At 42.8% G+C, this 15839-nt stretch overlaps 1 protein-coding gene across 1 annotated transcript; it reads right to left on the bottom strand.

Annotated features, from left to right (window-relative positions):
- Positions 1 to 151: 151 nt before the first annotated feature.
- LOC139639074 (ankyrin repeat domain-containing protein 33B-like) lies at positions 152 to 15696 on the bottom strand (the record flags this gene model as incomplete). Its single annotated transcript, XM_071513139.1, has 3 exons — positions 15072 to 15696; positions 1288 to 1417; positions 152 to 292 (listed from the first exon to the last, which is right to left on the bottom strand). Coding segments are annotated over exons 1-3 (715 nt in total), but the record flags the coding sequence as incomplete, so codon positions are not given.
- Between the last annotated feature and the right edge of the window lie 143 nt (positions 15697 to 15839).

The raw sequence follows: 15839 nt of genomic DNA on the forward strand, positions 1-15839 counted from the left end.
CCTCCTCTGTGTTTGGATTTAATAAGGGAAATCTACACGGGATAAAGGGTTTTACCTGGATTCACCTCATCCGTGTGCTTCATGACAAGAGCAAGTGAGCCTAATATTTTGTACGTTCAGTGCATGTATATGTTTATTTACATTCCCTCACCTGCCATCATGAGTGAGCGCACACACTCTATCCGGCCCTGCATGGCAGCCTTCATCAGGGCGGTGAAGCCGTGGCAGTTTCTCCTCTCTATGTCCAACCCAGAGTAGTAGTTCAGCAGGTAGTTGGTGATCGTTATGTGGCCTTGGAGAGTAGATGGAGGGACAGTAGTAAGTTCACAGTATATACAGTAAGTCTGTGAAGTCTTAAGGCTCATTCACACTAGCCAACCACGTTCTGGATGGACAAGATCTGCATTCTTATGTCTTGTCCTCTCTGATCACTTCAATTCCAGAAATCTTAGGCTTGACCCGCACTATGTAATCGATAGAACTGCATATATATGCCTGTTTTTCATGCAACTTCTCAGCAGTTTTTGAATGTTTTCCTCCCTCCAAATATCAATATGTAATATGTAATATGAGGGGTTTTTTTTTCAGTCCACCATGAACAAGCTATACCCACCATGCTTTAAGCATAAGCTATGAATTCAAAATAGGCTGACTTGAAAACATATTGTTTTTGTCTCCTCATAGCCACTATAGAAATATACATTCTACCAGATGCATGTGGATAGCCTGCAATCAGATCAATATGTGGATCTATGTATCATACATACATATATGTGGATTGACTAATGCAGATGCATTCCAGTAGAGTGAAGAAGCCACAAAATGGGGGTTAGAAATGGAGAAGGAAAGAGAGGGGGAAAGAGTGACAGAAAAAAAAGGGATTAAGTACAGTCATGGTAAAAAGTTAATGAGAGAAGGGATGGAGGAGAGAAAAAACAGAGGTGAAGAAAATGATATAAAGGAAGGGAGATGCAGTCAGAGTGCTGTGAAGTCCTGAAGTGTGTTTTTGTGCACAGCTGTATGTATGTGCATAAGCATATGTTCTAATCACATGCATGCCTGGGGATGAGTACAGTTGTTTACATGTTCACCAGTGTTGGAAGGAGTGCCCAGCTGCCTCTATCTATCTGAATCTGTGCATGCATGTGTTCATACTGTGAACCAGCGTGTGTGTGTGCGTGTGTCTGTGTGTGCGTGTGTCTGTGTGTGTGTGTGTGTGTGTGTGTGTGTGTGTGTGCGTGTGTCTGTGTGTGCGTGTGTGTGTGTGTGTGTGTGTGTGTGTCCTACCTGCCTGCGCGGCAGTGATGAGGGCGGTGTTCCCCTCGCTGTCCTGCCAGTTGACATCCAGATTCGGACACTGGGACAGCGCTATGACGACATCCACGTAACCTTGGTAACATGCCACCAGCAGCCCTATCTGAGACAGAGACAGGCAGGGAATAGAGACGGAGGAGTTCAAAGAAGAGAGGGGGGGGGGGAGAGAGAGAGAGAGAGAGAGAGAGAGAGAGAGGGACCAAAGTTAAGCATCAGCAAAAAAAAAAATGCTGGGAAAAACACTTGCTAAAGGAGGTTGCATGTTTAAAGTGCTGACAGATGGGAACTATCATGAAGAGAAATGTGATCAGGCCAGTGTCACTAGGATTCCTCAAGACCAGGGGAACCTTTGTGCATCTTCCAAAACTAATATCAGCGAATAAATATGACATCTGTTGTGTTTTCACAGAGAGCTGAACCGTCTTGAACTTGCTGGAAAAATAAGCTGTCTCCCTCTCTGATGTTGTGTGCTTTTGAATATGTCTTCGTGCGCCCGTGTGTGTGTGTGTGTGTGTGTGTCTTCATGCGAGGATAGGTGCCCTTTTATGTGTGTGTACGTTCGTATAGCATCAGTGTAGGCTGTGTGTGTGTGTGTGTGTTGAGTTCGGGAATGTGTGTGCCTGGAAACTCCTGTAAAAGTCGGGTACTTTCCGGAAGGCGCACACTTCATCAGCCAAAACAAACAAGTTTACCAGCAGAGAGAGAGGAGAGATGGTGGTGGTGGGAGGGAGGGGAAGGTGAGGGAGGAGGAGAAGGAGAAGCAGACGGAGGGAGAGAGAGAGCTCCGAGGGGAATTTAGGAACTTAGAGCTCTTAATGGACACTTTACACACACACCGTACGTAAGAATTTGCTTCTTCATATTTCTTCCTGAGAAAAAATATACATGTCACCAGACAGGTCAGGGTTTTGAAATAGAGGAAAACATGGGGGGACCTTGGACAATCTTTACCTTTATCATTTCTCCAATTTCATCACTCTCATCACTCTTCATCACACATTTGGATGTGCAAAGTCTACTATATTCTAATCAAGATTGTCAATAGCTAAAAATCACTGAAAATGTGACAATCAAGAGCCATTCTCCAAACAATAACCACGTCAACCTTTTGTTATTATATAAAAAAATATGAAACCCTTTTACTTATCAGGCTTAAAGAGCCATTTTGACCTAACTGCCTTAGCTTTGGCCTGCATACCCCGATGAAGGCATGTAGGCCTAACCAACATGTGGCAGCTAAATATAGGGTTTTGTCACCTGAAAAAGTTGGAAGTATACGGCTCCTGTTGTTCGCATTATTTTACTGATAAATAGAAGCCATATCAATCTACATTATAATATATTCCCTTGTTTTCCAGAGAGCTCCTTTCCGATACCATCAACAACTGTTCTTTTTGTTTATTTACCATATTCTCCCAGGGATGAGAGGGAGGGAAAATAGATGTTGGGGTGTGGTGGGGTGTTGATCAGCCATTCACTGAAGCAAACATCGACATCTGCTTGCCTTTCACAAACACAGAAGTATGCCAGCACAGATATGATAATTGAATGATATTTTAACTATCAGCTATCAGTCACCTCCACGGCAGAGTTTTTGCCAACTGCTGTGCAAATGACTCTAAGGCTGGAGTTTGATTAACATGTTGAAGTTACACTCATTAGTTTCATGGATTTATGTCTTTGGCTGGATTTAAACAGCCATAAATATCTGATTTTAAGTCTGCAGCACAATTGCGTAAAGAAACTGAAAGATATTTATTTTTGTGTTTGTTTTTAGAGCCATGAGAATATTAGACATGTGCCATAAAGAATACAAAATCAGACTTCCTGTGTAAATTCAAACTTTGCTGGGGAGAGTAAGGTAGTGCGGTGTTAAAAATAAGTTATTACAATTTGTTCCATAGTTGGTGCTCCATGAGCCGCCTTGATGCGTGAACCTGCTTCCGTGACATTATGTTCTCTTCACACGCAGAGCTAATAAACTCTTCTATTTGATGCTTTGCACAGTCTAGCAACATGAGTTTTTTATAGTCTTGGATTCGAGGCACGCTGTTACACCAGTGAATTATTCTTCTAAAACTCGGTCTGACTATTATCAAAAGTTCTCCTTTCACTGAAATGAAGAAATATAATAATGACTAAAGAGTGGTGGAGAGGATGCCTAAAGGTTTATACGAAGTTTACAAAGTTTGTGCCAACCGCCCCCGCATCTACCGCCCACTCGCACACACACACACACGCACATACAAATATGTACTGACAGTGTGTCTGCAAGGAGAGCGATTGATGCATGCATGTACGCACACATAATTACAAACAATATCATCACTCAGAGAAGCACAAGTAACAGAACCAGATGCAAAATGCCGACATAAACATCTCACGCAAATTTAAGCACGCTGCAGAATGTCTCAGTTATGCGTCACCTTACATGAAGATAGAAATTTGCATAACATATAAGTTAGATTTGTTGGATCTAACCAGGGTCAAGGCTGTACCAACATCAGCTAATGCCAATATGTGATTTTTTTGCTGAATCGGTAAATGCTTATGGCACCCCCTGCTGGAACCCCTCGACTGACTTTTGTATATGAAGTAATTTATTGGACTTTTGAGCTTTGATGGCTGGAGAAATTTGTCAATTTGTCTAACAGTCAAAGTTTTCAAGAACATAATATAACCAAAACTTAAGTCTAATAAATTATCCAATAAAGCTTCTTGTCTGAGTGTTGCCTGTGCTAAGATTGCCCCACTGCCTTCATTCATGTTTATTTTATCAGACTGAACAAACTGTCTCATATTCAAATGTAGTGATGAGGCTTTTTTGGTTGGTTTGGTTCATTTGAAGCTCAGTGAAGCAAGGCTGTGCAGTATTTACAGCACGTTTACAGTATGTGGTGGTTTCCCCTGCCAGGCAAAAAACCCAAACTTTCACTTTTGGCTAAAGCGCGTCAGCCTGCCAGCCAGAAGGAGATGTGGCCATATTAGTGCTGCCAGCCCCTCAGAGGTTTAAGGGGAAGAGGTGGACAAAGGTCTGAGGAGTAACTGCCGGATTAGTTGGAATAAGTTCACTAACCCTGGCACCGATCCAGATATCTATCTGGTTAGACACACACACACATACACACAGTCTCTCTCTCTCTCTCTCTCTCTCTCTCTCTCTCTCACACACACACACACACACACAGATTCTTGGCAAGCCTCCAGCCTTGCTGTGATGTAGTTTAGCAGCATGCCCTGCAGCATGTCTGGAGCAATCTCAGTTGTCAGACAGTGTCCTATTTTCTCTGTGAACATTTTTACACACACGCACGCGCACACACACAGGCACAAAACTTTTCTATACATTTTTCTCCCAGGCTCTTAATTCTCTATTTAACACATTTCTATCTTACACAGGAATATTTGTTACACCTATTGTCTGGGCGCTGTAGTTTTGATCCTTGCACTCCTTACTAGTGGCTGCTGGCAATGTTGCCAATTGAAGAATTTGAAATAAGAGCGACAGCTAAATGCCCATAATGGGGAAAAAAACACAGTTATACACACGCACACATGGCACGCACGTGCATAGACACACAGAAGGGCAAAAAGGCAATCATGTACAACACAATATTAACCACCCATCGACTGGGTCCAAGGCTAGAGGGATAAAAATAACAGCAGGTCCCGGCAGCGCAACAACACTGAAACAATCAAGAGAGCTATTTCCAGGGATGGATGGGTGTGTGTGAATTTGTGTGTGTGTGTGAGAGAGAGAGAGTGAGAGAGAGAGTGAGAGAGAGAGACTGCAAGCACCAGAGAGACTGTGGTACAAACATACAAGGCCTCACCAATAGTTTTCGGGGGGGATTAGGTTGTTTTGTATGTAGGCCAAATGAAGATGCAGACTAGGGCAGTTTTAAAGCTTTAATTATGTTATGCTGACGGACATATGTCCCCCCCGACCGTAATCTGTTCTGTTCCGTTGCAGTGGATTTCAGCTGCCCTCACAAAATATTCAGAGGTTTTACCCCCCAAGTTTAAGTAAGCAGCTCCGAATTCCCCTTTGATGGAAGTAAGTTTTTCATTCCAGGCCTTTGCTTTCATGATACATCCCGAATGGCTTGTAAAGTATGTGAGTTTGACCTCAGCCCAAACTGCCCCGTGGTGCGCTGGGTTATTTTTCCATGCAGATGACCAAAACACACTCTGATGATAAAAGATTTTTGGGTCTCACTCAAATCCAACACATAGGTATTTTTTTAATCTTGGTCAGAAGTTGTACTTTCTGATCAACGGTGTAATGCATAGTAAACGTGAAAATCTTAAATATAATCATAAGTCATTGTGCCAAAATTGAATTTCTTTTTTTAAAATCTTTCCAGTGCATTATCAGTGGAACAAATAGCAATATCAGTGCCACACCGATATATGACATATCAGTCAGGCTCTAACTGAAATATATTAAAGCAAATTCCTAAATTGTAGTCAATGCTAGAGTGTTGTCTGCATATTTACCTTACTAAGTAAGACTTAGATTTAGCTGAAGGTCAGTGGGTTCTGATGCATACTTATTCGCTGTATAGATCTAAACACACACGTGTGTGCGCAAACACACACACAGAGACACACACACACACACACACCTGAAATCTGGTCAGCTTATTATTAGGCCCTACACACACACACACACACACACACACACACTCACACACACACACACACACTCACACACACACACACACACACACACACACAGACACACACACACACACACTCAACTAAGTAATCTGGGGAATATCCAGAGCTCGAAATAGAAAGGCTTAGTCTTATCAGCCACCTACTGACAGAGAGAGAGAGAGAGAGAGAGAGAGAGAGAGAGAGAGTACAGATTGAGGTGAAGTGATAGATCCAATGGGTGAATGCGAAAGAAAATGACAGTTATTGATCTGTCCACCTCTGTCTTTCTTAATGTTCTCTTGTTTGATGCTCTACAGCAGGATTACACTCCTGCCCAAGTAAGAAGCAAAGTCTGATGACACCCATGTCAAACTTTTACATATTTGTTTGCCTCTGCTGTCGGTGTAAAACAGTGTAAAATAGTGAGAATTACTAAGTGTAACTCTACAGGCCTAAAGAGAGTCTGGTAGCATCATGAACGAGTTAGCTCATACCCGGGTGGCCTGTGTATGTCTATAGTTAGTATAGGAAATGCAGATAATAATATGTTCTGATGAGAGTGACATAATATCCAGTGTACCCCTCAAAATGCCTTGTAACCACACACTAAACACAGGCTTCACATCCCAGTTTCCACTCATAGACCAGCTTCTTCCCAAATGCATCTTGTTTTGTGGACGCCAGCTCAGATCAATAAAACATTATTTCCAGCGTCTCCACGTTAGCATTGATTAATTAATTTGATTTGAAAATTCAAAGAATATCATACAATATACAACGTGCAATATGCTGCCGCTCCACCGCTCCACACTGGATTCCACATCACACACATTATTTGTTATTGTTCAATGTCTCAGTCAGCCGGTAATGTCGAAATGCTGTAATGGGATTTGGAATACAATGGCTCACAGATAGCAGTAGCCTGTAACATCAATGTTCAATTTTCAGTTTCCATTTCAAAATGGATTGCATAATGGACGCAAATGATCATAAGGGGCATTTCATTAGCTCTGTCCCAGTTGTCCTCTGATGTGGGTCCACTCTGCTGCTTACAGCCCGTGATCCTCCTCATCCCACTCCTGCTGAAAAAGTTGCTAAACTGTATTTCACAAAATTGGAATTGGATAAACTGAAAGTTTAGATGGGTTTACCTGCTGCCACAGGCTTGCATGCCAGGAAATGCCCCCCCGCCACTACAGGACCATCACAATCTTTGACTGGGGGGGTTTGTTTTGGTGTGTTGTTGTCCCCCATCGGCCCCGGCTCGTCTGTCCATCCGTCACACACAGTATCTCGGACCCCACTGATCACATTTGGACGAAACTTGGGGACATGATTCATCTCATCACTGCTTTCCAACATTAAAAATTACACTGACTGGCCAAAGGGCAAACTACCATTACAGTTTGAAATGAGGTGACATATTTGTTACTGATTGTCCAAGATGGGGACTTCATCATTTGCGGGTTTACTGTCGCATTGTTTTGTCCATACCCTGCACATCATATCAACCTAGCCAATGATCATCCAATGTGTATTTTGGTCAACAGCTTGGAAATGTTGCCAATGACTTGTCAACAATGATGCAAGAGCTGAGCCTGCCCTGCAGTTTGATTAGTTATTAAAAAGTGGATCAACACTTGATTTCTCACAGAGTTTCAACATCAAAGTGAGCAAAATGTATTTGATAATCATTAAAAAACATGAAATAAGACGTTTGAGTCAGAAGAAAATGATATAGTGCTGAATAAAAAGACTCTCCAGAAAAACACAAGAAGCTCAAAAGCTCATTTCCATTGTGGTTCTTATTGATGGGGGCTGGAGGCTGGCTAACGAAAAGGCATCTACTATGAAATACCTAGGCCTACAATATCATCAAATAACAAACAACCAGGTTAGCATCCCAGCCAACGGGAAACCTCTGTGAAAATCTATGATGTAAGATTCCCAACCCTGTCTAGCAAATTGTGTGATTGCTAACCTGCTGGAAATTCTCCCCTAAAATCAACAACTTTTTGATTCCCTAAAGAGCATTTACCCAGAGTGCATTTTTTCTCTCCAAGTAATTATTGTCTTATTAAACAATTTGTAGAATCCTGTTTGGAACTCAAGTTCAAGTTCAAGTTTATTGTCACATACATTTAAAAAGTACAATGTACATTCAAATGCAATTAAATGCATCTGCCCTGGCTCTATCTCAGCCCTTAAAAACTATATATAAATAAGAATAAATAAAAAAACAGAAACAATAAATAAGAGATTCCACAAATAATAATCACTATGAGTTATGTAAAGTGCTACTGTTCAGTAATCTAACCGCCTGGGGGTAAAAACTGTCTTTGAGGTGGCTTTTCCTGAGGGAAGGAATGAGAACAGACCATGTGCTGGGTGGCTGCCTTCTACAGTGGGAGGTGTAAATGTCCTGAATCTGTGGCAGTGGTGTTCCTATGATTTTTGAAGCCGTTTTTACTGTCCTCCTCAGTTGTTTGTGGTCTAGTTCAGTCAGGTTGCCAAACCACACCAGTATGCCTCCAGTAAGGATGCTCTCTATGGTAGCCCGGGGTAGAAATTTAGGGTCTTTGTGGACATTCCATATTTTTTAAGGCATCGCAGAAAGTATAGTCTCTGTTGTGCCTTCTTAATGACAAAACTGGTGTTTAGAGACCAGGAGAGGGAGTCTGAGATCTGAATGCCTAAGAATCTGAAGTTATTCACAGTTTCAACAGGGACATCATTGATGTAAACTGGTGGCTAGACTTCCTAAAATCAACAATTATCTCCTTTGTTTTCTCATAATTTAGGGAGAGGTTGTTGTCTTGACACCATATGGATAGGTCCCTCACCTCTTTCCTATAGGAGTCCTCATTGTTGTCATTTATCAGTCCAATCACCGTGGTGTCGTCCGCGAATTTCACAATGCTGTTATTATGATATTTGGCAACACAGTCATATGTGAACAGACTGTAGAGTAAGGGACTAAGGCAACAACCCTGCGGTGTTCCTGTGTTGAGAACTATGGTAGATGAGTAGCTGGTATCTACTCTCACTGTCTGAGGTCTGTCTGTCAGAAAGTCATACATGCTATACTCAATGCTACAAATCATGAGAGTCCTGCAGAAATCTTGTATCACTGCAGCCTGCATGAACCAAGTACAAACTGTCTCATTCGTATGCATTTTACAGTATGCCTCTGTGTTCAAGGACACACACGCCCATGCAAACACACTCCAGGCTGTGTCTCTCGCACACACACACACACACACACACACACACACACACACTAAGCTATGTTTCTGTCAATAGCCTGCCTGCTTGCCTGTGAACTGTCTTTCTGTCTGCAGCTCCATATTCGCATGGCTGTATCAAATCAGATGTGTACGACTGTCCGTTTGATTTTTCCACTCATCTGTATTTGCCAGCAGCATCAACCTTGCTACCATCTGCCTCTGCCAAATTTCTGCCTCTCCCTGCCTGTGCCTCAGTCAGTCTGTCTGTCTGCCTGTCTGTCTGTCTGATGGTCGATCTGTCTGTCGCTCAGTTATCTGTCTGCCAGTCTATGGGTTGACTTTGTCGCCTGTTGCCTCGGCTGCTGTAGCTGCAACATACTGTATTTGTCCTGATCTGTCACCTGACCCCACCCTGTCTGGAAAATTTGATACAGTTCTGTGTGCTAGAGAGAGAGAGAGAGAGAGAGAGAGAGAGAGAGAGAAGAGGTAACAGAGTTAGGAGCAGGATGGCCTCATTTGAGTTGATTGGATTCTGTGTGTGTGTGTGTGTGTGTGTGTGTGTGTGTGTGTGTGTGTGTGTGTGAGAGAGAGAGAGAGGGTGTGTGTGTGTGAGAGAGAAAGCGAGAGTGAGAGAGAGAGAGAGAGAGAGAGAGAGAGGGTGTGTGTGCGTGTGTGTGTGTGAGAGAGAGAGAGAGAGGGTGTGTGTGTGTGTGTGTGTGCGCGCATGTGAGCGTGTGTGTGTGTGTTTGTGTGTCTCTCTCTCAGTGAACCGGATAAGCTGTCTGTCATGCTCACATGAAAACTCAATAAAACACACACACACACACACACACACACACACACTCTCACTCCCAAACAGGGTAAGGTCAGAGATGCCTGAGGACACTGGTATTAATCTGATAGACAACATGAAAAGCCTCAACACACACATTTCCAAAAAGTCAAACAAGCTGGTTTCCCCTTGGACAGCCATACATCTGTGATAAATTTACAACATAATGTCCAATAATAGCTTGTCGAAATCCCATCCATCATGCCAGAATTCACAATGAGAACACAGGGATTCTGGAGATTCTGACATTGAAGTCATGTATAATTATCCTAATCACTTGCTAGGAAAATGAAATACAAGTGTCTGTATAACCTATAATGGGCTTCCATTGTTAAGTTTGTTGCTAAATTTAGCACTTTGTGTTTAGTTGAAACATGGACTGCTCCTCCCTGGCTTCTGAGGGAACAGGATATGAACTCTGTCTGTTTATGTCAACACTGTGTAGTCCGGCTTGTCTTATCTTGTGGACTATTCCAATTGGTCAAGTTTCAGCATATAAACGCACTGCAATGGCTGGGTTGGGACCAAAAGATGGGTTTGCAAGAAGATTCAAATGGGTATCCAAATCATGCTGGAAAAAAATAATAGCAAAAGTTATCAGCTACACTTTAAGCCACTAATCTTTCAGCCTAAAAAAATTTACATTTTGTTGGATAAGCCTGCTCAGAAGCCTGCAAAATCAGTCTCGAGTCATGGGGAAACATATTTTGAAAATGTGGGCTTCAAGATAGGTTTGAAAACAACTGGTACTGGTTTCTTTTCCTGCTTGTTTCTAAACATTCTTTCTGAACTGATAAATGGCTATTTTCCTTTTTGAATTCTTTGTTCTTTTGTCTTTCCTGTTATGTATCATAAAGGATTTGTTTTATGAAATGTTGCTTTGGGCTGTTCTGCTTATTTTTCTGCCTCCTCTGTACGTCTTAATCTTAATCCATGTGATGACGCAGACATTTTATCCATATGAGGGATCACTGATGTTTGCTTAACTTTCTCTCATGCAACCTCTTTCTGGGCCATACTGATATGATGTGATGAGGCGTTGACTAGGGAACCCGGAGCCAAACAGAGCCTTGTGGATACTTTGGTGCACAGAGCTGACGTTCTTGTTTTTCGCAACTTATCGCAGCACACACATCAAAACATCTGTGTCTGACCCACATAGGACGATGATGAGTATGTAGCCTGACCACTTATCTGATTTTTAGAAACTGTAGAGCAGCTGATTCAAATGAAGAGTCTACTTCCAAAATACCTCATATCAAATTGGAAAAAACACAAAAAAACACAAAAAAACACGGAATTCCATTATTCAGTATTTTTTAAATGTGGAAAATCTGACCTAGACAGTGTTAAATTTTGTCAACCAAGGACAACAGGCAGTCCACAAACATCTTACCATATTGAAATAGATGAACCAGATGAATCCATGTTAAAGCTATTCTCGCTTATTGATTCCACCTATTTAATCCACTTCAATCAGGAGAGGGAAGGTATATGGAGTTGAAGGATTTTTCAGCCTCTAGACAATTGAAACATGAAGTGTGCAAAAGGGAGTGAAACTGTACTAATCCTAATATTTTCTACATATAAATTGAACACAACCTCCAGTCCTCTTGTCTTCCTGCATCATGAGGTTACAGTACTGAACATCTCCATATAAACTGTGCATGCCAGGAAGAGGAGATGGTGTAAATGTGACCAAATCCATCCTGGAATGTCACACCCTCTCTGTCTCGACTCATTGTCGAGCTGTGTGCGTATGTGAGGATGCAGACATCTGTAACGGGATGTTGAAGTCACACACACACACACACACACACACACACACACACATACACTAATGAGTATAACAGATTCATATGAACATGTGCTTCCAATCGATGTGTTCTTTCACACATATTGTCTCTCTGAGCGTGTGCACACAGCGTCACTTCCATCCCAGGGGTCACGCAGCATAACAAAGTGGATTGTGAATGCAGTAGTCTATGCACAAGCACACATCCTGGTTATAAGGTGTTGATTGGCAAACATGCAACTGCACACACACGCACTCTCTTTCTCTGTCTGCCTTACTCTCTTTCACTCAGCCACATACAGTACATACACACACAGGCATGTGTTTTGTGGTGCACACCAGATTAATCCCAGTGTCCTCAGGCACCTTTGCCCTTACGCTGTTTGTGACTGTGTGCGTGTGTGTGTGTGTGTGTGTGTGTGTGTGTGTGTGTGTATTTATGTGTGCGTCGCTCTCCCTTTCATATCATGCTCACATTAAAACATAAAACACAAACACTCGCACACACAGAATTTGTATACAGCCAATAAATACTAAAGCATAGGGAAATCTAAGCCTAGATAGATAGATAGAGAAGAAAAGAAAAGAAAAGAAAAGAAAAGAGAAGTGAAGAGAAGAGAAGAGAAGAGAAGAGAAGAGAAGAGAAGAGAAGAGAAGAGACATTCAGCAGGAATCCTGACATTCCGATGGTGTAATTCCTACTCTTCCTTCCCATGACCTCATACCTCATCATTGATTACAGACCCCATGCTTAGATAAAGGGAGAGAGAGGCAATGAGAGGGAAGGAAGAAGAAAGAGTGGAAGAGAGACAGAGGGGAAGCCTCAAGGTTAGAGACACAGGCTTGTGACTGGAAGGTCACTGGTTCAAATCCACAGACTGGCAGGGAAAATGTGAGTAGGGAAAGTGAACTCTCCTTTCACCTCTCAGCAACTACAATCAAGGTGCCTTTAAGCAAGGCACTTAGCCCCATACTGATCCAGTGGAGCTGCCCAGTGGCCACCAGTAGAAGAGTGTGGTTGTACTGGGCAGCTCTCAGTAGTGAAGGCATGGAAGTGTGTGAATATTTAGCTGGACGGTGCTGGAAAAGAGCAAGAATGCTCAGTCAACTTTCCCAGGATAAATAAAGGTTAAAAAAATGAACGTACCACAAATACACTGAGACACCACGACGTACATTAAAAAGGAGATGGCTCCAGATCAGCTTAGTCATTGCCAGCTGATTCAATTACTGCCAGCCACATGTCCAAATGAATGAGGTCTAGCTTTCAATTATTATGGGTTGAGCTCTTTGCCCTGGGCTGCAGTTCTCCAGTTCTCTGGCAGGAGTGAAGTGAAACATAAGGACAAATATATTCTATGCCGATAAAAATTCAGATCACTTTAAGAGCTTTCTGTATTGGCCAGTAACTGATTTGATACATTACTTTTACTGAACAAAGTGAATTAAGACAATTGGTTTGGAGTCATGGACAAAAAAAGAATTGAAATATAATCAGTTTTTCCTCCATTTGAGAGATCTAACCTGCTTTGTGTGAAAAGGGCAGAAAATCAAGTTGCTTCGTTTTGATTTCTGACATACAACATATGGCTGTTGATATTGGTTTTTAATCTGATATGACTTCCCCTGTATATCCTGGTATCCCTATTATGGATTTAGTTTTTAAAATGCTTGTGTCATCAACAGACTGTTCAAATTGCTCTCAGTATGTGCTTCCACACTAATACCATCATCTCAAGCACGATGGCTAATGTGTTTACCCACTGACTCTCACAGCCAAATTCGTTCAAAAAGATGTTTAAAATGTGACATTGTAAAGCCCATTTGCAACCTGGTAGAACTCTGTCTATACAATACTGTATTAAACCCATTTCTAAACTGGAAATTGACTGTAAAAACGACACACCTCAAAGCCACAGCTTTTAAATACATTTGTAGAATTGGTGCAGTTAAGTGAGAGTCAGAGATACATTGTTGAATTCTCATTGAGGTGAGCCAACATGCGTTCATGGCACTGTAAATCACAATGTCTTCCACGTGACATAAAGGTATTAAACAGAGATCAGACCAGGCACTTTCCCAAGGCCTGGAAAGCATTAAGCCACCACAGCGCGCTCAGACCCAATCATTTCAAGTGAATCTGAGGCGGGTTCACTGAACTTGTTGCAAGGAGTGGCAGGATGGTGATGGGGGCTGAATGGTAGTTGAAGGTCTGTTCATTTAATGTCTGGTACCAATAGTAGCTACACATACCAGCCACATAGGCCAATTCAGCTGCTGAACCACAACCTTAAACATGACAAGGACCTCGCCCCTCCTGTTAATCTAGCTGTGAGAGGGAAAGCAATCGAATAAAATGTCTCTGCTCTTTAACCATCCCTAAACAATCTGTTTTGCTTTTGAAATAAAAATGTAAAAAGAGTCACATTTGGGGAAAAAAAAGAATAAGTAGCCTAATCAGGGAACCTCCATCATATCAGCAGTGGATGACAGCCTGGCCCATGACATGTTCAGTTAATAAAAATCCAATATCAGCCCCATAGGAAAGTAAAAAATGCATTTTCAGTTACTATTCTTCCTCATATTTTGCATTTCTCAAAAAACGTTATGTTGGGTTTTATTCTGAAATTTTTTAACCGGAAATTATATTTTATGTTCTGGCTGGCTTGACACTGGTCCTTTGACAGGGCGCACGGATATTGCAGACTGATTTTCGTAATGTGTGTGTGTGTGTGTGTGTGTGTGTGTGTGTGTGTGTGTGTGTGTGTGTCTGTGCGCTGTGGCCAAACCAAAACCAAACTGATGAAATGGATAGTCCCGGTCTTCGCCTCTGATTGGCTCAGTCCCATTTGAGCGCCTCTAAAATAAACGTGCTGCATAACCATGTGCATAACAGTTAATTTAAATATTCATGTGCTGAGGGAATCCCCACTCATACCGGCACATGTGTCCCTTAGCCTATGTAGCAACCAATGTGTTTAGCTACTGTTCTACAATAGCACTTCGTAGAAGAGTAACATTTAATTATTGATGATTCAAAAAATAAACTATTTCTTAACATTTGTGTTCTTTTTATTATTACAACTTTCGTCGTTTTCTTAAAACAGCCTTATTTCTCAAGTCGAGGCTGCGCATAGAAGGGGAAGAAGGGAGACTTGCTATCAGAGCATGGGCTACTGAAGCCAACAGTAGAGAAAAAGTTTTAGAGAGTACTTTGAAGTTCGCCTACACACACACATACCCTGTTATTCCTGTCGGCCTCCTTCACGTCCTCCGCTCTCACTCCCTGACGTATCATGATCCGGACGATAGCCGCGTTGTTGGTGCAGCACGCCTGGAAGAAGGACAGGGGCTCCGGGCGCTCCGGGGACGGCGTGCGCTCCGAGTCCGCGAACACATCATCCGGCGGGTAGAAGGAGTCGTCCGACGCGATGCTCCGCGCATCGTCCAAGTCCTCGAAATCAATCTCCTCGAACTCGTCGTCTTCCTCCTCCTCATCTTCGTCCTCGTCTTCGTCATCTTCGCAGGAGCCCAGGTAGTCGTCGTCGGAGGTGGACGGCGGCTCCTGGGTTATGGCCGGGTGGACCTGAGCGATGCTGCCCCCGGCTTTCTGCTGCTGCTGGAGGTGCCTGACTCGGACCGACGAGGAGCCTCCTCCATCCCTGTCGTCCGTGATCAGCACCATCTAACCCCCGGGCCTAGGGCACTGTCCTCGGGGGTAGAGAGGAGCCTGGGCCGCGGGGCGTGGGCATGGGACTGGCTGTCTCTCCAAGACCAACGCGGAGTCAAACTTCCTATCGCGCAAAAAAAGTGAATTAAAAGCGGGAGCCCACAGAAATCCCAATCATATCTCCTATGTGAGCCTGTACGCGTGCGATTATCTTCAACATATAGGCATTAGGCAGCCAGTGCCAACATCACCCATCTCCGGAGAGTCGCTCACAGTAAAGCCCGTCCGAGCCAAAAACGTCCCATCAAGTGAGATGGTAAAGTGGAATTTCCTCTCTCG

This window comes from Centroberyx affinis, unplaced genomic scaffold, assembly GCF_046629955.1.
Source record: "Centroberyx affinis isolate AG114_WGS23_722 - 3 ecotype Tasmania unplaced genomic scaffold, CSIRO-AGI_Caff_v1 ptg006791l_1, whole genome shotgun sequence".
NCBI lineage: Eukaryota > Metazoa > Chordata > Actinopteri > Beryciformes > Berycidae > Centroberyx > Centroberyx affinis.